Raw genomic sequence first — 23,081 nt, forward strand, 5'->3', positions numbered from 1 at the left:
CGTCCCTCCTTTTTTTCTCCTCCTTCAGCGCAACGCGCAGGAGCTTAGCTCACCGTCCTGCGTCTAGGGGGAAAATATGCTTTGCATCGAAACCACACCTCAAAACAAGTAAATAGAAACTTGCCTCATCCGAGCAGGAGGCGGGGGGGGGGGGGAGGAAAAAAAAGAAAAAAAAAAAAAAGAGAAGAGACCATTGTCGCTCTCTCTTTTCCTCTCTCTTTCCTCCTTCTCCTCTGAGCTATTTCTGCCAGAGCGTTTTCGCAGCGCACGCCGGAGATGTACAGTGCGGCGCGGAAAATTTATTAGCAAGCAGGTTTCGGGTACAAGTTGCCTTCGGGACAAAAAATAATAAAATTTGAATGACTGCCTTTAAAACCCCCTTTTTGAAGATGAAAGGTAGGAGCGACGGCTGTTTTAAAACGCCTACATTAGCAACGCTTCTTTAAAAGACTATAAATAATACTCTAAAGCGGGAGAAGGGGCGGGGGGGGGGGGTGGTGTGTGTGTGCCTGGCCGGGCGGCCGCACTTGTTGAAAACCTTCCTCCACCTCCCGCGAGCACCGAGCCGGTCCCCGGGGGCGGGACGGGCACCGGGGGACGGGGACCGGGCAGTGGGCCGGCACGGAGGACCGGGGCCTGGGGGTGGGCCGGGGTCCGCGGGCCGAGCGCCGCCGCTCTCCCCCGGCCCGGGCACGCCGCGGCGGGGCAGGGCCGGGGCGGAGCGGAGCGGAGCCGGGCGCTCTCTCTCCCCCCCCCGTAGGCAGGGCAGGCGGTAGGGCCGGCCCCCTTCGCCCGTCTGGGTGGGGTGTATGGGGGGGGCCGGGGGTGGAGTAGGGTGAAATAGGGGCGGGCGTGTGTCACCGGGTAGATACCCGCCGCCAGGTACAGGCAGAGGCACTGACGACGCCGCAGTGGATGCGCTCTGGGGCTGCTGGGGAGTGAGTCGCACGAGTAGCCACCGTCGCTGCCGCCGCCACCCGCCCGCCCGCACTCGCCCGCGGGCCAGTCGTCCTGCGCCGGGGCGGGCAGCCCGTCCGCGCCGCACTCGCCGCCAGCTCGCCTCATGGCCACCAGGGTGCTGACCATGAGCGCCCGCTTGGGCCCCGTGCAGCAGCCCGAGGAGCCGGTGTTCGCCCAGCTCAAGCCCGTGCTGGGGGCCAGGGAGGCTGCGATCTTCCCCGGGGAGGACCTGAAGCAGCAGCAGCAGCCGCCGCCGCCGCCGCCTCAGCAGCCGCAGCAGCACCCGGGGGGAGGCGGAGGGGGCGGTGGCGCGACCCTGCCGGCGGAGGAGATGGTACAGGTAGGCGGCGGCCACCCCCCACTTCCCTCCTTCCCTCACAGCCCACCGGCCATCGCCCCTCTCCGGCGGCGGGGAGCGGCCGCGGAGGAGCGGGCGGGCGGGACAGGGTGGGGTCGGGTAGCGGACCCCGCGGTGCGGAGCTGAGGCGGCGACCGGCGGTGCGGTGTGTGTGAGGGGAACGGCCACCTCCCCCCCCCCGCTCCACCCCGCGGAGGGCCGCGGAGCGGGGCAGGGCCGGCGGGGCTCCCGCGGGCGCGGCTGAGGCGGCCGGGGCTGAGGCGGGGCGCGGGCTTCGGCGGCGGCTGACGGGCCGTCCCGCGGGGGGGAGCGGGGCTGCCCCCGCGGGTGTGTTGAAAGCTACAGCTGCTGCCTTTGCACTTGCCCGGCGGCAGAATTAGAGCGGCCGCCTGTCCCTGTCCTCCTCGCCCACGCAGGGAGTCATGTTCGGGGGGGGTGCGGGGGGGGGGGTGTGTGCAGACGGACAGGACACCGGGCGAAAGGGCGGGGGGGGTGGGGGGTAAAGACGGGACTTCCCGGGACTTTCTGCCGGTCCCAGGAGGCGGTTTGGGAGCGGAGCGGGTCCCCACGCCGAACAGCTGGAAAAAGCGTGAGGCGCTGGCGAGGCGGCCCCCGTGGGGCACCGGCCTGGTGGCGGTGGCGGGGGGGGGGGGGGGGGGGCCGCTGCCCGCCGCCTCAGCCCCCCGCCGGGGAACGGGGGGTTCCGGGGAGCCGCTGGTGTCGGGCAGCGGGTCTGCCGGGCGCTGCCTTCCCCAGCGAGTAAATAAACCACCGTCTTCAAAGGGAGCTGCCCCTCGGCTCGTAAACAAGAGGTGGTGGGGGGGAAGAATTATCCTGGCATGTCGGGGCAGATCCAGATCAAAGGGAGAGGGGAGGCGGCTCTGTTTGTTTGCGGTGTTTAACCGGGGGTCTTTGAAGAAAAAGTCCTAAACCTCAACTTTTCGGGCAGAGGAGTTGCTGTTCGTCGTCTGCTTTCTCTAAGCGGGCCCGGAATGAGCGCGGTCTTGACAGGGCAGGGGGGAATGTCGCATTTGCCCATTGGAGAGTGCGTGATAGATGTTTTGGCGATGACTGTACCAGTAATGTATCGGGCTTCAACCGCCCACGGATTCCCTCGCACCACTACGCTAAGAGAATGATTTCCCGGTAATTAAAGAGCTCTCCAAGGACCCAGGCATGGATAGGGACGTGTTTATCACGCTATTAGCCAATTACACAGTGTATAGATTATTATTTTCCTTTTTTTAAAGTGTAGTCCCGGAGACACTTTACACAAAGGGTACTCTGATGCAGTCAACCTGTCCTCTTTTTACTTGGTATTATTTATAACTTTACACTTCGGTGTCGTATTTCTAATAAAATACCTTTCCTTTAAGGATGAAAAATCCTGGAAGTATAGAATATATATATATAAACATTATTTGAAGTATTAGCATTCAAATAGCCAGCTGAGGATGTGGCTTTTAAAGTTAGCATTTCAAAGAGAAGCGGGTGAAACAGATAGGCAGTCACCCTGCTCGAGCAGTGAATTCCAGAGCAGGAGATCTGCAGATTAGGCATAGCGCCTGTCATTTCTGCGCCTCGCGCTGTCTTGGAGGCATAAAAGATGAAAAGTTTGTCGTACGCTGAAGCATCATATCGATCTTAATGCTTACTCTGCATGAACAACTTGTGTCATGGCTTTATCTCCTTGTCCTTGATGATGTTGATTAGTGCGCCGATTATAAAAGACAGGTTTTCATTAGCGTGAATCTTTATAACTGCCTCTGTAGGTAGCTTGCGGCTGGCTGAACAGTATTGCCTTTTGCAAAGCGTCACGCGACTTGCATGCCATCATCTTTCTCAGTTGGTAACAAATCATCTGGATTATGGTCTGTTGTGTTTTTGCAGACGAGATGTGAAATGGAGAAATACCTGGCACCTCAGCTCCCGCCCGTTCCTGTCATCCCCGAGCACAAGAAATACAGACGAGACAGTGCCTCGGTTGTAGACCAGTTTTTCACTGACAGCGAAGGGTTGCCTTACAGCATCAACATGAACGTCTTCCTCCCCGACATCAGCCACCTGAGAACTGGCCTGTACAAATCTCAGCGACCCTGTGTAACCCACATCAAGACAGAGCCGGTCACCATCTTCAGTCACCAGAGCGAAACTACTGCCCCTGCCCCTGCCCCCACTCAGGCCCTCCCCGAATTTACCAGCATCTTCAGCTCCCACCAGACTCCCGATGTGAACAACATTTTCATCAAGCAGGAGCTTCCTACTCCAGATGTTCATCTTTCTGTCACGCCCCAGCAAGGCCAGTTATATCAGCTCTTGAGCTCGCCGGATTTAGATATGCCCAACACTACTACTCAGGCAGCCGTGATGGACTCTCTTAACAATGTCTCCATGCCATCAGCTATGGCGGGCCTTAACACGCTCTCCTCGGCTGTGCCACAGACTGCGATGAAACAGTTCCAGGGCATCCCCCCTTGCACCTACACCATGCCAAACCAGTTTCTGCAGCAGCAGGCCACTTACTTCCCTCCTTCGCCCCCAAGCTCAGAGCCTGGAAGTCCAGATAGACAAGCAGAGATGCTACAGAATTTAACCCCTCCTCCGTCGTACGCTGCTACTATAGCTTCCAAGCTGGCAATTCACAACCCGAATTTACCAGCGACTCTGCCCATCACCCCCCAGAACATCCAACCAGTCAGATACAACAGGAGAAGTAACCCAGATTTGGAGAAAAGGCGTATCCACTACTGTGACTATCCCGGTAAGCGATCCATACCAGAAAATCTCAGCTCTTGCAATAAAATAAGCATGAATAATCGTGGATGAGGTATAAGTGGTTTTCTTTAGCAGTAGTCTACACCTAGGGAGAACCAAATAAGTTCTTGTTAAAGAAGAATTTATCTTCTTTATTTCCTTATTTTGTGTGGCACACTTTCACATTCTTTAAATGACATGTACCCATTTCTTCGTGTCATTTGTAATTCTCTTAAATGCCTGAGCTCATTCTACCGCATTACAAAACTTGTACCCCATATTAAAAAAAAAATCTAAAAAACGATGGCCTTCTCTAATGCAAGTCAGTGTGACTTCGCTGCTCCTGCTCCCCTTTTCCAATATCCGTGATGGAGCGGAGGCTCAGTTTGAATCTGCTGGCGCTGAAAGAATCATTTCAGCTCCGAGTAGTCGAGACCACAGCCGTACCTTCCCTGTTGCGAACAGGGGATTCAGCTGCCCGCAGAAATCCATTAAAACTACCTCTGAAAACTGTCCCCAGATGGATTCTCTTCCAGCCTTTCCTTCTCCTATGCTGAAGGGGAAGAGGGACCTGACTATAAACGGTGCCTCCACATAGTACGTGATCACAGATAGAAGGCACTCACACCCATCCGAGCACAGGGAGAAATTTCTGTTCGTGGTTGTTCTCCCCCTTTACCAACAAAACTCTCAGCAGTGTATTTGGCGTGCCATGTGAGAAATCTTTGATGGAAGAGTTACACTGAGCCCTGGGTAACAATGACACCGAGTCTGGCTTGATCAAATCCTCTAGGAATTCTTTTAAAAAATAAAGTCCCCCTCTGAGTTGTTAACTTAGGTAGCAGGTGTTACTGTATGTAGATTGTAGCAGCCATTGGTCTATATTACATTACAAGGTAGTAAGTCTACCAGAAACATAAACATTTTTCTCTTTTCTATGTAAAGCAACATATCCCTAGGAGCTTTCTGTATCAAATTTTACTTCTAAATGATGATGGTGCCAGAAGGTAGTAAACTTGAATGTTTCCAGAGAGTACCCCAGCGCTGAGTGAGGAAGTTTAAACATACCGTGGAGCATTCCTGTTCTCCCTACTGAAATGCTTCTCTGCTTTTTTTTCTTTTGTTTTAGGCTGCACAAAAGTTTATACAAAGTCTTCTCACTTAAAAGCGCACCTGAGAACTCACACGGGTATGTACTCATTCTCTCACTGTCTCCTGTTCGTTCATGGCTGACACATTTTCCAAGAAAGCGAGCTTGTTTGATCTGCCATCTTCTCCCTGTTTTCTGTAGAATGACGTGGATTCAGGCTGGCAGTTCAGTTAAGAAAAAATTAAGGTCTGGTCAATGAGAAGAAAAATTGCTTTTATTCTTAATGCAGTTTTGTTAAACCTTTTATAATACAGATCTCAAAATAGCTAAGAATAAAACTGATGGAAACTTCCCTTTTCAATCTAAAATGCTGTAAAGTGTTAAAAAAGGACTTTTTTCCCTCTTGAATAATGAATTAAGCATAGTAAACATGTTATAGTTTTGAAAATGTATCTAAATAGATAGAATTTTCTGGTTTGGGCTTTCTCTTTGACTTGTTAGAGTTATTTAATCTTAGAGCATTTCAGAAACGTCATGAAAACTCCCAAGATACCTCCATTTGCTTCGTCCTTTGCATTAATTGTGCTTTTTTTTTTTTTAAGACAAGTGTTTCTATATATTTATTTTTTTAAAAAGGAGACATAATTTCAATTTTTTTGGTCGGTGAAAGACATTAAAAATGGAGAAAATTGAAAGTGTCAGTGCGTCACACTTGTTTTTCTGTACCTCGATGCCATTCTGCCTGCAGCTACAGAGGCATTCCTCGTTCTGTTCCTGGGCCCGGGTGGAGCGGAGCTGGGGACGGTGTTGCTTGTGGGTGGGCGCAGGAGCCGTGCGCGCAGAGGGCAGCGGCTGGGCATTGGAACTGCCGTAGGTGCTCTTCGTAAGCATTCACCTGCTGAGACGGGGAAGGAGGAGAGAGGAGACGGGAAGAAAAACGTAGCTCACCAACAGCGCGCCTGAAACTGTTTAGGACAGTTCTTTGCCGGGATGTTAGTACGGAGATGGTCATGCTAAATCAGTGAAAAGCACATGATTGATTTTGTAAAGAAATTAAATGAGGGGGCTGCAACTCCTGCTTTTAAAACCAAGTATGAACCCCAGCTCTTTTATGCATGGACCTCCATTCAGAGCAAAACGCGAGTCACGGTTGAAGCAACTCGCTTATTGAAGCAGGCTGTCACTGCTGCGGCTGTGCCGTTCAAAGTGATGGGGTTTCACCCAAGTTTAAACCAAAAGTCAAAACAAAACTTAGCGTGAGCTATGATCTAACAAAATGTTTCAGTATCTCTATGGAAACAAGGCCTTATATTCAGCAGCTATTTTGAATGGGTTGTTGGATTATCGTAAAGAAATTGAGTATCTGCAGACTAAATGTTACTATGGAAATTTTGTTTTGATAAATGAGAGAGTTATCTGTGTTGCAGTCACAGTAAAAAATTAAAAGCAACTGTACAAAGACTATTGCTTTGCATTAGTAATAGACTAAACAAGAACACTTTTAAAAATATTTTTGATACATATAATCACTCATTAGCAGTAAGCTTAGTAAGAAAGGAATATTTTCATGAGGCTATAAGCCTGAATAATGTCAGAGAGTATAGTTCCATTGCTCTTTAATAAATGATCTGTAAATTTAAGAGTGCGATTTCCACTTCCACACTTTAGCCAGCAACTAAATACCAACTTTAAATATCTTGTTTGCTATTATACAATAACTCGGAAGAGAGATAAAAGCAAAGCTTTAGTTTAAAAGTGAACATTACGTAGTCAACATTTGAAACTTAAGCTTTTCCATTTTTAAATTAATGTGTATCTTTTTTTGTATCTTGAGTAGTAATGACTTTAGGGTTTATAAAGTTAATACTTCTGTGCATAGAAATACGTACCACATCGCTAATATATATTGCTTAAGGTCACTAATGTTTATTGTTGCCTTCACTTTTTTACCTATAGATATTTGACCTTAGAAATGTGGATAAATATGCAAAGGTCAGAGGAGCTGGTGTATTCATGGAAACAAGAATGTTGTTTTAGATAAAAATCTAGTGAACTTAAGCTGGTCTGTAATACAAAGGGTCTTCTGGGGAGGTGAATGAAGGGATAAACTGTCTAAAGAGTGCATTTCGTGCAAGAATGTGAGTCCGTATCCTGTTACCTGCATTATTTCAGAGTTTGCATTAGTTTAACTCTCTTGAATATTCACTTAATACTTGAAGATTTCCAGCACCGGTTCTCATCTCTGTCTTAACACATGGTTGAAATGCGTATTACGAGCAAGATCTCTGACTTACCCAGTACCGTAAATCCATTATATGAATGTTAAAGTAAATGGACACAAACTCAGGGAAACCTGTGAAGTTGCACGGCTCCTGCAGGAACACAGGGGAATCTCGCTATTGATCCCCAAAGAGAAGGGCTCGATGCCGAGGGCTAAATTTGGGTGTGTGCCTCTGTGCATCCCATCCCCCAGAACTATGAATTCATACAGCACTATTAAGCTTTGATATTTTATTTTTTTTTAATCTTTTTTATAAAAAAAGGGCTTTGGTGAAGCTTTTACCTTCAAAGTCTAAAGCAAGTGTCACGTAATCCATTTTAATAAAGTTGTGTGTGATATTCTTTCAAATCCCTTCAGGGATAACAGACCTGTTTATCTGGCTAAACCCGTTCTTTAGTAATCATGGACCACTAAAGTTGTTTTCTCCTTATTCTTAGTTTCTTAACAATACCTTTTAAAATTGGCTTCAGTCTCTCATCCCAACCAGTCCCCACCCTTCTCAGCAATCTGTCATCTTAAAATAAAAGAGCCTGCAGCAAAGTTTGTCTGCCATTAAAAGTCAAGACAGACCTTAGGTTTTCCTTTTGTATTGGAAAAATCTCAGCCTTTTCACAGTATTTATTTAACAGCCTTTTTCTTCTGAAAGGCTTTCACTGGGTTTCTTAGATGTTCTTTGAGAACAAACCTAAGGGAAATGTTATTTTTGATAGGTGGAATGTATGCTGCAGTCTTTTTTCCAATTCAGATATGAACACACTGTCAGACTTTATAAATTACATTTAAATAAAACTATAGGAAATGGGCAAGAGGAAAATCCCTTACATTTTTCTTCGTAGGTGTTCCCAAGGTGTTTACCAAGGTGGTATAAGCTGGTATAGTTAGTCTGATTTAATGTAATTACACTGGACTTTTGCCGTTGATTAGGAATCCAGTATTCACGTACAGAGCTAAGCGAAGTTAATGTATTTGTACCAGTCGCTGAAGCAGGCACAGGTTTTTCTTTCTGTAGGTAATGCTTTAGCATTTGTCAGTTATGAAGTAAATTTTAGTTATTGGTAAACTAATGTCCTGGTTTGAGGTAAAACAGAACCAATAATCCCCAAACTGAACAAAGATTTGAATGCTGCAAAGATATATTTTGGATCTGTATCCATGGAGTCTGGTACATTTTAATACCTTAAAACACTTCAGTATGGTTTCTTAACTCGTTATTAGTTGTCCCTGAAACAGGTAAAATGGTATTCAGTATGCGAAAGTACCTGTTGGAACAACTCTCCAAACAGATGGGATTTTTTGACCTTTTGAAGCAGGGATTTTCTTTTAAAATAATTTTACCTGTTACTCATGGAACAAGTTTCGTTTCATAACCGGCGTTGTGCAACGACGGTATATAATGGGGGAGGGGGTTATGCATTTATTGCGGGCTGTCCAGCAGTAAAACCACCTCAAGGCTCTGGCATAACAGCTCTGTGTCCAACTTGAAAAACGTGCCAAATGTCAGTGAAAAGTACTTGTGTGTTGTAGATAAACCTCATTCGGTTCCTTTTCTGGCATTGGAGTATATATATATATCAAATAATCCTTTAGAAACAGAGGTCCTGTAACTTATCCTGTTAGATTTCTTTATACGTTAAAGATTCAGACTGTGGAAGTTGAGCCTTTGATATGCAGGCACCTGGAATACCCTACCTGTAACGCTGCAGAAGAGCCGCTGGCTTCAGGGTGTTGGGTTGTTTTTTTATTTTATTTATTATTTCTGTGAACAGCTGCACACTTCAGAATTGTGTATGGTTTTAAGAGCAAAATCTGTCATTGTTTTGAACACATCAAGGCACGCACATTGAGGACATTTTCCAGCTGCACGTTGGTTTTCCGTATACAGAGTCTTTGTACAGGCATGTTCTCTGGTCACATGGTGGGCTTGCCATTAATAGTTTCTAGCATTAACTGCAGAACTATTTCATCTCTATCTATAGATCTAGTTTGTATTTGGTGATGGGAAGTGGAAGCCGAGATAACTCAAGAGAAATGGCATTTCTCTAAATGAGATGCACTCAAAATACTTCCACCGTCCCTAGTTATTTCAAATGTTTATGTAGGCATGGAACAGCTGCTGACTTCTGCGGTTCCTCAAGGTGTTAAACGTTTTATTTTATTTTAGATCTTTGCCTCAATGGATCCAGAATTAGGCTCTGATGGTACATCAGAATTAGAACCAGTTGTGTGCAATAGCCTTTAGCAGTCCATAGGGCCTTGCGCTGCGAGTTTGCCGTAGCTGTATATACAGATACTTGTTAAAGCTGGTACCATATAGAATTGCCCGAGAGTTCAGGATGCCCATTGTTCAGAAGGGAGGACAAACGGTAGTTGGACTTCTGCTGGAAATAAAAGCACCTTGTGAAAAAAATGCATTGACTCAAATCATCCTGACACTTTGGTGAGGGATTTCACTTGGGGTGTACGAGTGGGGAATGGAGGCCCCAAAAGCCTTTCTTTGCCTTGCTCGTGGTTGCAGCCTCCTGTGTACATAGCAAACCTCATCCTGCAAGAATCTTTGCATCATGAAAATAGCTATTAAGTAGTATTTCTGTGCAGATTCTGCTTCTTTAACCTGTTAGATGAGTCAGTTGCACAGCTTATACTTTAAGGAGGTGTCAGTAAATACTATCATTGATAGAGACAATAAGGAAAAATGGAGGAGAGTTAAATAAAATGGTTGACAAAGTGCATTAAAGTGCAGCGTTGCTAGACACTGCTGGAGAATACGTTGGTATCTTTTATTTATGAATTCTGCTAAATCCATTAGTTGCCTGTGTGAGAAATGGAAGTACATTATTTTCCTGTGCAAGCCACAGTTTAAGGGAAAATAATGCATTTTCCATCGAACACTTTGTGAATGATTGCAGAGCTTGGGATTAATTGATCCGGTTCTTTATCTGTAGTCATAACCTAAACGAGACATGTTTGAATGTGTTGCTCAAAAGAGGGTGAAATCTTAGCAACATAAACCTGAATTTTAGTTAAATATTACTGGTCATTCACATCAGCATCCGGCACACAATTTTTATGAAGCAGGAATTACATTCCAAGGTGTCAGGTGAGGGGTGCTCCTTTTAGATTTTAGATAGTGAAAAGAAAAGCCTAATATTTTCTTTTTGATTAAAAGCCTAGAAAGTCCCTCTAAGCATGAAAGCTTAAAAAACCTGTTGTTTCTGTCAATTGCTCCCTGAGAGGATTAAACTTCAGTTCCAGGATATTTGATTCCCGATAAGGAAACTGTTGACCTAAGAGACCAGCTTTAAATATAGTTCATTTCAAGACCGCCCTACATAGGCTAATATAGTCCCAAGATTCACAGCAATTGCCGGTGATTAAAACTTTCCATTATTTGATTAGACATTCCTTATTGTAATTAATTTTTCTGAGCTTGACGGGGACGATTGACTCCTGGTTCCAGGATAGCGTGTTGTTTGTTGTTTGTTAGATGACCTGCACCTCCCATTGGTGAAAGATTAGAAACATTTAAGTAATGTCCTAGTTTAGTCTGAGTATCTTGGTAGCAGCATTCCTGTCCTGTCAGGCCGCATTATTTATATTCCGTGATCTCTAACAACTCTGATTAAGGACATATTAAAACCTTTGATTTTGGCAAGTGTACAGTGCTTCGCTTTGAGTTAAAATAGCTTTAATGGATTGCTTTCAATTTATTTTTTTTGGTGTGTGTGTGCATACAGTAGATGGAAATCTGGAAGTCTGCAGTACGTGTTTAATAAATTCCATTTTAAGAGCACCTCTTATCTGACTGTACAAGAGCCAGTGTTATTGGTGTGAGAGCTAAAGAGCTGTTCTTGCACCACAGGCATAGATGAGGAAATGTGTTCTTCGGCACAGGACGTGTAGACACAGCCATGCACCCCAGATGGCATGGATTTCTTACAAACCTACTTAAAAAAAAAAAAATAAAAATTCCTTTCCTTTTTGTTTACATATCTCCTTGAAGAGAGACCACCTCTGTTAAAACAGAATGTTATGCCAGAAAGAAAATAAACCGTTGCACAGGCCAATCAAGATTCCCCAGTAAGCCTTGAACTGCCTAAGACAACACTTAGCAAAATGAGAGTGCTTCGAGCACTGGTGGGAGCTCTGAGAAGATAATGCCTTCTGCGCCTCTGTAGTCAGAAAGCGAATGGTGCACAACTCTTTTGGCCGTCCCCTTTGCTTACCAGTCAGTTACCTTTTTTCCTGTTCATGCTTTTTTTAGAGAGAGATCAAATACTGCTTCATTTATCAGTGATCGGACTTACGAAGTGCAACAGCTCTCTTTTACAGGATTCCTTAAAATGCCTTTTCGTTGTGAAGTACTACTTAATGGTCACCCTCTAGCCATTACTATACTAGGTAGAGGCTTTATCACATTTAAAAATGTGCAGCGTATATTATGCATTCGTATTGCTGGTGGGCTGGATGTTTCAAGGACTAAATTTATTTTGTCACTCACAAAATAAGCTGGATGTACCTTGCATGCTGTCAGCCCTCTGGTCCATCTCCATCTTGGACAACCGAGAATTTCAGTGCTCTAAAGAGCTTTTGAACACCTGAGGGATTTTTTTTTTTTTTTATATTTTAAAATTTCAGCTTTCGTCTCTTTCTCTAAAAAATAACCCCTGTCTTAAAAAAGGGCAAAAACCCAACCACCAATCTGCTTTTAAAAACAACTACAGCACGTAGTCAATGGCAGAAGGAAGGGCTAATTTTAGGTAAACGTTGGGAGCTAAAAACTTCTTTTGAATGAGTGCAGACATACACTCAAGCAACTGCTTTCAGTTGCAGTCAGCCTGGAAGAGATCAGAGTTTAAAACCATGATGCTATGAACTACAGCAAAGCTATTTCAGGCAAACTAAACCAGAGGAAAACCCATTCTGTTTGTTCTTATTTTTTCTGAAAATTTGAGGGTATAGCATGTCAGGAAACTAAGACAACTGATGCTAAGATACGAAAAATTTGAAAACAGATGCACCAGAAGACTTTGAGACAACATAAATCTTTATAATAACCTGTTTAAAACTGGACATAATACAGGTTATGTATGTAACTGGTGCGATTATGGTGCAGAAACTTCTGCTTTGCCTACCACCTTTTTATCGCACCTAGTTGAATATTCTTGCTACTAGAAATAATTCCGTAATAAACATAAGTAATATTAAAATGGTGGAAAGAATGACGGGGGGGGGGGTGTCTTTATACTTCTATACCATTATGAGCTGTAATCAGGTGTTGTCTTTTGGAGTCTTCAAAAAGTATGCTGCTGCTTCTTCCTCAGGGAAGCTCCAAAGTCCTTGCTCTGACAGAAATTTCTGATAGGAAGTAAGAGAAGTTGCAGGCATTGGCGGGTGTGATACCTGTATTTGGATTTCTGCATACCAATAGAGTTACTTAACTTAAGGTTTGAATATCCAGCCCTTGCTGTTTGCAGCTTTGTGTTTAAAGAAAGCCATTCTAGAGGTGAATTGCAGAATTAAAGTCACACAACTCTTTGGTGAAATAAGGAAGCGTATTTTCATGTTAATGGGGAAATTCATCACTAATGAAGATTTTCAGTGACTTGTTTTTTCCAAACAGAATCTTAAACAGAAAAATTCTCTTGAACAGAGGCTGCATGTTGAAGATAGAGGGTGTCTTCAAAATGAGCGTCACCCATTCACTGGTGGCTCTGTACCTTACCCAAATGAGCGTGGCCATGAGGGTCACTGCCAGTGGCTAGAATTAATGTTAGGAAAGAAATGGGTGTGTTTTGACACAACTAAATCCCAAGAAGATTAATTAAAGGGAGAAGAGCCAACACGGTGTACCTCACTGGTCCAGACCACTCTCTTGTGGTATCGACAAGGGATCTACCTTGGGATAGTTTATCTGTTGAAGAGGCTGGTTAGGTTAGCATGTTATATGTGCATATCCAGACATCTTTCTGACATCCTGGCAATCTCACAGCATTATTTTATTTTATTTTTTTTAACAGACAGACACGTTGCAAGCAAAATAGTCTCTGTTCAGGTTAAACTCCCTTATCTCTTGCTAGGTGCTTTCTGTAAAAGAGCTTCCAAACTAAACATTAGGGCTTAAAATTTCTGTGCTCAAGTACAAGTCTGTTTCTCATGCTCCACAAATGTATTTTTTTAAGCTGGAGAATGGATACATATTAACAGCTCGAGAACTTAAAAATATATTTTGTGATGTATAAGCCTAGCAAAATATTTTAAATCAGTGATACTGGAAGGAGGTTATGCAGAAATCCAATTAAACTTATGAAATCCCTATCCTGTTGAAGTATAATTTAAAGGAAAGCAGTTCTGTTTCCCAGAAGTGCTGTGTATAATATTTCTGGCTTGGGAAGAAAGGGTTGGAGTGTGCTATTTGGCTGGAAATCGGTACCAGCTTCCTCCATGGTGTTTTAGTTGAACAGTGTTGACATTCTAACAAATCCCGTGGAAGCTCCCCTGAAGTGGAGGAGTTAGCTGTTTTCTTGCTTTTACAGTGAAATATCTGTTTGATACTGCGATCGTGTTCCAGTAACCAAGCCGTACTGCCTTCGTATTTGATGACCAGTGGCATTCTTGGTTTAACACTATAGAAGCCCTAAATTGCTGGAGGAAAACCAAATATTTCTGAAACTTTACAGCTACTGTATTTCGCACAATCATTAAAGTAAACAAATCTTACATTACTATGTAGCCAATGAAAACAGTGGATAAAGGGTTCAGTGTCCCTTGTTGTGTATACCTGCTTTTTTTAAAAATAAATCTTCAACCCCAGATTTCTCGGCGCTTTAAAGTCAGCATAGCAACGAAGTAGGGTCACTTCAGAAAATATGTAACGTGAGGCTCTTTTTCCCTTGCCGCAGGAACTTAACCCAAATTCTTATTTCTGCTAAATGACAAAAAGCATGTGTATAGGTTGAGAGAGAGAAAATATTACCAGCTAGTTGTTCTTCTGCTTTCTTTAAAGGAGTGAAAATAATCTCCACCTTCTTTTTCTTGCCCCCCTTCCTCCTTGCCCAAAAGGAAAACATTTGAAATTGATGCAGTTCTTAAATAGAACTTTCCAACGGAAACTAGCATTACAAACATAGATATTTAGTATTTTACCCCTAGGATTTATTCAAAATAATCCAGGCCTTTACGTTGGCGCTAAAAATACATTTTCCAGTTCTCACTGCTGGCCAAAGCAGGGGTTAAAAGCAGCGTTCTGGCTTTAATTTCCACTACATAAAAGTAACACTGTTAAAATAATCTGTGTAAGGCACCAGCTCCTTCCCCTCCGCGCATCCCCCGAGCGCTGCTCAGTGCAGCTCCGCTCCGCAGAATTCGGCCAGCGAGGAGGAATGATGCTGTTCTGCGTGGCACTGCCTGGCTTTTCCCCCGAGCAACGCTGTTGCCCGGGAGGATTTCGTGACTGTGGCAGGCGGTGAAGTGACTGTGACAGTTGGGTAAGTTTGTAGATAGTGTCTCTGGGAAGTTGGGTCCCCTGGAGTTTGATGGGGGTCTGGCCGTTGCATTGAGCGTTGACTCTGGAAGCTGTGGTGCCCGGGAAGGCAAGGATTCACCGCTGGTGGTGTGTATGCCAGCAGCCTTTGTATCACCTGCTGATGGTGCTCGCAGGGTAAAAATGTTTTAACAGGGGACAGCAGTTTTGTTTGGACTTAGTCAGGGTCAGGTGCCCCCTATGCAGGACAACCTTGAGCCTGCTTTTTCGGTAGCGTAGTCCCACACTCGGTGAAGGTGCACATACTTCATACCTCCTCGATGCCACGCTCGGAAACTGTGATTTTAATCTCCCGGTCCCCATTCTGGTCCGGTCTGGGTATTCCTAGGCTTTTGTTCAACTGGTGCTGTTTTCCTGCCCTCTTTAGCATTACTCTCATTCCTCATGTAATTCTGCAAAGTGGATAAGCAAGCATTTGGAGTATATAGAGGCCTGACTATGTGTATGCTCTCTGTGGGCAGTTAGGATGGGGGGGGATCACAAGACTGGGAGTTCAGCATCGATTGTAATACGGCAGTTTTAAGTGAAGGCTTTTAAAGAAGAGTTTGAAGCCAATATGGGAGAAAAGGAGAAAGAAAGGAGAAAAAGAAATACACTGGCTTTAAGTGAAGGCGCTTCAAGTGCAGGAGTAATGCTTTTGTGCAACCTCCGTGTGTACATGTGTGTTTTAACACAGACTGTTCACAGAAGAGCTCCCTGGTGCTATGCCTATGGATCAGCAACGCAGCCTTTTACAGGCTGCAGTAATAACCCAGTTTAAATACGTTAAGGATGATGTATATAGTACAAAAGATCCCTCACTGAATAGAGACCTTTCCTGTCGTTCTGCTGTGAAGAACAAATGTGTTATCTCAACGGGATTCTCTGATGTTAGAAAAGCTTTACACACTGGGTTTGAATGAAATCTGTATTTTAACTTACAGTGTATGTGACATGAACCAAAAAAGAGTCCTGTGTGATAGATCATTCTGGTCTTCAATCAGCATCAGACAGGGTAAATTCAGCTATGACGGAAAATTGTAATGATTTGTGTTCTGATTCGCCATCCACCAAATAATTTGGAACCTCTGGGAGAGGTGATGCCAGGCTCTAAGTTTGTTTTTCTTAAGGGATGATATGTTTCCACTGTGATTTCAATAAATCCCGGTCGCTGTTTATGCAAAGAGGTGGTTGGTTGGTTGGGTGGTTAGTTTTTCTTGTAGAGGTCTGGTTCTGGTTGTGACCATGCTGCCAACAAGAAGTCAAGTCCCCATTGTGAGCAAAGGGCTGGTTCTGTTCTTAGTAGTAGACGGAAAGTTACTAGTTAGTTGATCAGAAAAAGCAGTAGAAACTCCCAGACAAAACCAGTTTCATAATTTCTTCTGAATGATAGATTAGCGTCTCTGAAGTAATGTTTTGGAGTTTCTCAAATGGTGTTCTCTGCATAACTGGTGCAGAACAAACAGTCTGATTGCAGGATACTGGCTTCTGTCTTTCTTCCGTGTGCTCATGTGATGGTAAAACAGGGAAAAGTAGGACTCATTCCACCGTGTTGTAGGATTGAGGCTGTGAGGGTAAAGGTCTGAGACCAATGGAGAGGGAGAAGGTCTGTAAGATGTGTTGGAAAGGACTTTTTGGAAAGCTCAGCCTTGGTTTGATTCTGCTCCAGATGAAGCTACCGATGAGTGCTTTGATAAACTCGGTTTTCTTTCTGTTCTTGCCAGATGGGTCAAATTAATATAAAGGATGTAGATAGCAATCCAGTCTGCCAACTGAAAGGTGTTTTTGTCCACCAACATCAAGCAATAGCCTATAAATAGGTAATCTTAGCCTCTTTGTTTGTATGAAGCTTGCTTGTATGGTGATATCATGTCCATACCAGCTCCCGAGCAGGTGTATGTACATGTGAAGTTCTGGTTTCACACAGAAATGGTCTTGGCTTTGTGGCTTCGTATTTCAGCCGTTTCAACAAACACCTATAAATTATTACCCCGTTTATAGTTCTAAAATGGATGAATGCAGGTATCTTAGGTGCTTGGGCCAGTGTATTCAAGCGTAGCTGGATACTCGGAAGTTGTATTCTGAGCTACTGTAACACAGCAAGTTTTCAGCGGCACCGTGCTCCCCATACATCATTATAGACTGATGGAGACAGCAAGCACTTGCCACCTCTAAAATATGGTTATTTAAGTACCTCATTGTAGACATTTAATTCTGAAAATGGGTGTTTTGATCTTTTAGGTGCTTTCTCCTATGTATAGCTAGGCCAAACCAGGATACCACAAGTTTTTATTGCCCCTGACATTTTAGAAAATACTACCCCCGTTGTGTTTGTAGCACACTGTGCCCCTTTCTTCTCACATCAGAAGCTCTTGAACAGATCTGCGCACTACAAAGAACCTTTATAGAAATCTTCCTTCCCATTTCAGACCTCTTAAAAAAAGCTCTGTATAACTTAGTTTGTCCATTTTTAAAAGGTGCAAGCGTAAGTTATAAACTAGGCCGGATTGTCAAGTGAGAGACTGCTTTTTTTTCCTACTCGTATTGAGATGAGTGTAAGGGAGCGTATTTCACTCTCGTGCAGTTTTTTTACTTCTGTGTATTTCTGTACCGTAGTTGTCTCCAATTTGTGTGTTGGAAAGTTTCTTACTTTTTACCGAGGTATTAAATTACAGATTCAAGAGCAAAATTCACTGAAAAAACCAAAGAGACTGTTAGTTTGGGGCCTATTGAATAGAGCTGTGAATAATTAGGAAGCGTCAGCTCATGTATTGCTCCATTAGATTGAAGAGCAATGCCATTCAAATGTGACTTCGCATCAGTTTTCTCCCGAAGAGCGACAGCTGACAGTCTCCTTTTTCTGTGCCCTCTTTCAGGCGAGAAACCGTACAAGTGCACGTGGGAAGGCTGCGACTGGAGATTCGCTCGCTCGGATGAATTAACACGCCACTACAGGAAGCACACGGGGGCAAAGCCCTTCCAGTGCGCCGTCTGCAATCGCAGCTTCTCCCGCTCCGATCACCTGGCTCTCCACATGAAGAGGCATCAGAACTAAAAGCCGGACTTGTTGTTGAGGCTGTTCTGTATCTATGCAATTTCCTATTGACTCTCGACATTCAACTAAAATGAGTTTAATTTTTTTGAGTATGGGTTATCCATTTAAAAGAAATCTCAAAAGAAACTGGAAATGTATATTTTGTATATTTATGCAGAAAAAGGGAAGACACTGTATCACAATACCAGAGCGTTCGGTCGTTTTGTTTGCTCTCATGATGTATATGGCTTTAGTCAGCAGGTTTCATCTCTTTACAAGTATTATGTCTTGACACATTGCAGCTTTATACATATTTTTTTTTCTCTTGCGGTGTTTTGACCAAAGCACTGTCATTATTGTGACAATGTTTAGTAAACGAGTTAATGAGAGGCTGCAGGTGAATGAACGCAGTGGAAAAGCCATGAATTGTAATCTGTCAGGTTTTTACTGGACATACTTAGTACTTGTGGGGTTTTTTTAAATGTTAAGTCATTCTGTGGAGATAAAGTACATAGAAAAATTCATAAACAGCCATAGAACAAAACATTTTGTTCTGTATGTTGCATGTTTGCTATGACAAAGATTTTGTAAATATGCAAATCAGCTTTTTAGGTTTAATACAAAAGTTTTCTAAGAACCGTCTGAAAAAAGCAGTTTTACATTTGATAACACGGCACATTTACAAAAAAAAGTTATTTAAATACCTCTCAAAACAGTACAAACTTAGCTTCATTTTTCATAAGAGAAATGAGCTAAGCGTTCAGATGTTTCGTACCTGTTAGCTCAAATGGTGTGCACTGAATATTCAAAGCAGGATTTTGTTTTCAAATCGCTTAAAAGGGCAAAACACGTAGAATGAACCATCAAGTCAATGTTGGAAGCTTAAATAACGGGGATAGTTACAATGAACACAGAATGTTAAACCTCTTACTATAAGCTAAACTTCGTATCACTTCAAAAAGAAGGATTTAGGATGCAATTTTCATACACAGACATGTTAAGCTGGTTCAGCACCAGTATGATCTAGTTTTGTGTGGATATTGCATGTAATTTACTAGAAGGTAAAGGATACAGTAATTTTGTTTAAAATTACAGTGCAGTTTAGTTAATCCACTCTTCAGATCGACACACGCAGGGGAAAATTTACTGCTGACAAAAGTAGCTGAAACTCCACTGAAGTCAACAAAGTGGTGCCCTTTTATGCTAACAATGACTTTGATCCACCGTGTTCAGCCTTGAAATAGTAGATGAAGGGCCAAAGACGAGGTTAGACCGTGTAGGATTTGGCCAGACAACAGGAGAAAACCAAACAAACCTAATAAGTGTCTGGACTTCACAAGCTGTAATATTAAGCTGTCAACCAAAGGCTAGACTAGACAATCAAAATACCAAAAAAAAGGGTCTTGCAGGAAACCTAGCTTTGTTAAAACTGTTGTTTGTCTTTATTTATTTGTGGTATATGATAGACTCTTTTTTTTTTTTTAAGACAATTTTACATATACTTGATAAATTATAGTTTTGTTTGTTATAGTTAGAAATGTTGCTCTTAATGTAAATAGTTGACAAACGATGTAAATAATTTTGTAAGGCTTCAAATGTTTATACGTGGAAACACATGCATAAATTGGTTGCTGTTTTGCTTCTTTTGCCTCCCCCCTACCTTATTTTTGTATTGTGGTATTTCCTATGCAAATGACGGAGCAAACAGCTGTATAGTTGTAGAATGTTTTGAGAGAGAATGAAATGGTTTATATATAAAGACTCTTTTTTTTTTTTTTTTTTTTGCAAAATAAAACAAAGTGCCTAATGTGTGTGCGTGTGCATGTGCGTGTGCTCTCTCAAGCTCCAGACAATGAAAGTTCTGTGTTTTTGCGCTGGGAGATGGAAATTACAGCAATATTAAGCTAGGAATGTCTGTTCTTCATAGCAGGGATGGTGTCTTCGGAAAGTACCTGGCACTTCTGCATCCTGCCCTGATGAAGATAATAAATGTGAAGGGATAAGGCATGGTGCTTTTCTGCCATCAGAACTTTAAAGGAAGTGTACAGTAGCCTGAAAATGGTTGCAAAAGTCCTTCCACGGTAGCGTGATTGTAAATTAAAGGTACCCGTTGGGTACAATACAAATTCCCACTTGCAGGGTGGGTAAAACCTATTCACTCTTGTCTACAGCATTGCCCAAAAGAAGTTTCTCCCCCAAAAGCTTCTTTTATGCCCTAAAAAGACAGGAGGGTGCCATAGCAGTGCGATGGAGTGACCCCCAAGCAAGGTCTCCTATTCAGTGTTTTTCCCTCGGAAGACAGAAGTATGGTTCAATGGAAAAATTGAAGTGGATGTGGATGTTCAGATCTGGGGGTTACATCTGTCTCTCATCCTTTCCTCTGAGTCTATAGAAAACAGGCATACTAGGCTTTTAAAAAGAAATTTAACTTAAAATCCATAAAAGAGTTTAAGTACCATTTACTACCAGATTATAATCAATTAAATCAACACTCAATTTCTTCAAAATTCAATTGTCTTGTAAACACTGGCGCCTAAATCCTTTCTTAAATTCCTCTGTTCTTACAACCTAACTTTTGATTTTTCTTTAATTGATTTTTCTCGTAATGAGCCCCTCCCACACATCAGCTAATCCCTCCTTTTAAAAAAATACCTCAGTTAGCGTTAACTAAGTCAATGAAGACGTGGCTAATTACGAAGACAATCTGCCCGCGTCTCGCCTGGCTCTCCAGAACCCCAAACGCAAGAGCGATGTTTTGGAGAAGAGGGTGAGGGAGCTCCCAGCAGCATTTCTGCGACGTTGCCCTTTTCTGATCCAGCCATTAGCAAAATGCCTGAGTTTCTTCGGAGCGTTTCTGCTCGGAGGGGAGGCTGGCAATGAATTGGGCAACCGTTCCTCTGGCGTCACTGCGAAAAATTGCTACCGGGGCTTATTTTGCTGAGCGCGGTGTGGGGTGAAGCCTCCCTGAAGCCTCCCTGTTTAGCTCAGCCCGACCATGTGGGGCTGGACCAGCGGTGGGTTTGGTAGCTGCTCCTGAATCTTCTCTCATCCTGTCTTTTGTCTTTGGTCCGCTGGCTTCTGCGTTTCCCATGCCTTTTCACAACCAAAGCCGGCTGATTGCATGGTTTCAGCCTCCGACATTGCCTCATACTTGTTTTAGATGTTTCTGTTGCTCAGCTACCTGGTTGCATAAACCAGCTTAATGGCTTCATATTAATCTTGAATGAAAGGCCATAATTAGGCCCATCTACTTCAGCAAATGCAAACAGAGGCAGGCACAGCAGACCCGTGCACCAGAATACATTACAAAACCAAATGTAGAGGAGCTTTCTTCACTGGCAAGCAACGGGTGGCATTAATCCAGGAGTTCAACAGCATGGCTGATGGCAAAACCTGCGAGAAAAAGCAGTGCCACCGTAGCCCCCGCTCGGTTCGTTTAGAGCAGTTGGCGCAGAGTCCCCCGAGGAACTGAGGCCACCCTCAAATTCAACTCTCCAATTATCCTTCAGCACCCGAATTATCATTCCACATGAAGAGGGAAACTCCAGTTGGCCAACTGGCTTTTCTGGTGGCCACGTGAACACCTAGTCCTCCTCTTGACTGGGCGCCAAGTTCCTTCCTGTGGTTTCCAATGTGAGTTTAGGGCCTGATCCGCCACAGAAGCACCTCTGTGCCCACATGGGAACCTTGTGGCCTTCATTACAGGGGATCCTCGCACAGATCTTTGTTTTGATCTGGTCAGTACGGTGGCACGAGGCTCCGCCACGTTCTACAACTGCCGTAGTGGTGTTGCTGTTGACCTTCATGAAAGAGAGTCCGGCTCAACAACTGACACTTAGCCGAAAGAATGTGGTGAATTACTCATGTGCTGAATAATGCATCCTGGCACTTCAAGTGCGGTAGGACGGAGGGAATTCATTGGCCACTGTAAGGAGCAGAAGCAGCCCGATGGGTACGCTTTTAATGAAGCGACTCGCATGCTTCGCTCGTGTTTACTTATTCCTCTTCTACACTACTAACCATGACGTTGTTGTTGTCATCTACTGTGTTTCTAGCACCCTCACCAATGCCCCTTGTTTAGGATTTGGGATTTGAGCTGACACAGGCCACCGGAGAAGCCTGTGGAGACCAGGCAGGGTCCGGTCTGTCTATGGCGAACAAAGGCCTGTCCATGGCAAACAAAGAGTGCCGCAGTTCCTGGGATTTCTTTGATGTTGTTATTGTGCTTCTTAAAAATAGTTACTGTTTATATATAAATATGTATGCAAATATATATTGGCGCGCACGCGTGTGTGTGTGCATGCGTGTTCATTTGCATATTCAGTGCAATTCTGAATCCTGGCAAATACTTGCTTTTGACGACGTGTCACGGCAGCGAGCTCCAGCTCCACAGGTTAGTTGAGGAGCGGCCGGGGGAGGAGAAAATGGGTGTTTCCACACCAAATTTCCAAACAATTTGGGAAATGTAAAGGTCTGTTTTCCCTGCTATGTGTACTGTACTGGGGAATCATAGAATCATAGACTTACAGAATCATCTAGGTTGGAAGGCATCTTTAAGGCCATCAAGTTCAACCATCAACCTAACACTGACAAAACCACCGCTAAACCATGTCCCCAAGCACCATGTCTACCCGTCTTTTCAATACCTTCAGGCCTGGCGATTCCACTGCTTACCTGGGCAGCCTGTTCCAATGTTTGATAACCCTTTTGGTGAAGAAATTTTTCCTAATATCCAGTCTAAACCTCCCCTGGCGCAACTTGAGGCTGTTCCCTCTCGTCCTATCGCTTGTAATTTGGGAGATGAGGCCGACCCCCACCTCGCTACAACCTCCTTTCAGGTAGCTGTAGAGAGGGGTAAGGTCTCCCCTCAGCCTCCTTTTCTCCAGGCTAAACAACCCCAGTTCCCTCAGCCACTCCTCATAAGACTTGTTTTCCAGTCCCCTCACCAGCTTCATTGCCCTTCTCTGGACACGCTCCACAATCTCAATGTCTTTTTTGTGGTGAGGGGCCCAAAACTGGACACAGTACCCGAGGTGGGGCCTCACCAGTGCCGAGTATGGGGGACGATCGCTTCCCGAGTCCTGC

General features: G+C 44.1%; 1 protein-coding gene across 3 annotated transcripts; it reads left to right on the forward strand.

The window, feature by feature from the left end:
* Window positions 1-853: 853 nt before the first annotated feature.
* KLF5 (KLF transcription factor 5) lies at window positions 854-19,794 on the forward strand. Of its 3 annotated transcripts, none has more exons than XM_054188491.1 (4): window positions 854-1,300; window positions 3,209-4,079; window positions 5,202-5,261; window positions 17,839-19,794. In XM_054188491.1, the coding sequence occupies exons 1-4, from the start codon at window positions 1,064-1,066 to the stop codon at window positions 18,015-18,017; spliced, it is 1,347 nt and encodes a 448-aa protein (XP_054044466.1). In that variant the 5' UTR covers window positions 854-1,063; the 3' UTR covers window positions 18,018-19,794. The 3 variants fall into 3 exon arrangements, with proteins under 3 accessions (XP_054044466.1, XP_054044469.1, XP_054044467.1); XM_054188494.1 differs by lacking the exon at window positions 854-1,300 and adding an exon at window positions 1,832-1,907; XM_054188492.1 differs by lacking the exon at window positions 854-1,300 and adding an exon at window positions 2,101-2,464.
* Window positions 19,795-23,081: the final 3,287 nt, after the last annotated feature.

This window comes from Rissa tridactyla, chromosome 1 (genome assembly GCF_028500815.1).
Source record: "Rissa tridactyla isolate bRisTri1 chromosome 1, bRisTri1.patW.cur.20221130, whole genome shotgun sequence".
NCBI classification, from domain to species: Eukaryota; Metazoa; Chordata; class Aves; order Charadriiformes; family Laridae; genus Rissa; species Rissa tridactyla.

Coding starts and splice junctions, on each gene's coding strand:
- KLF5 (XM_054188491.1), top strand. CDS start 1,064: ATGGCCACCAGGGTGCTGACCATGAGCGCCCGCTTGGGCCCCGTGCAG. Junction 1,301..3,208: donor CGGCGGAGGAGATGGTACAG/GTAGGCGGCGGC, acceptor GTGTTTTTGCAG/ACGAGATGTGAAATGGAGAA. Junction 4,080..5,201: donor CCACTACTGTGACTATCCCG/GTAAGCGATCCA, acceptor CTTTTGTTTTAG/GCTGCACAAAAGTTTATACA.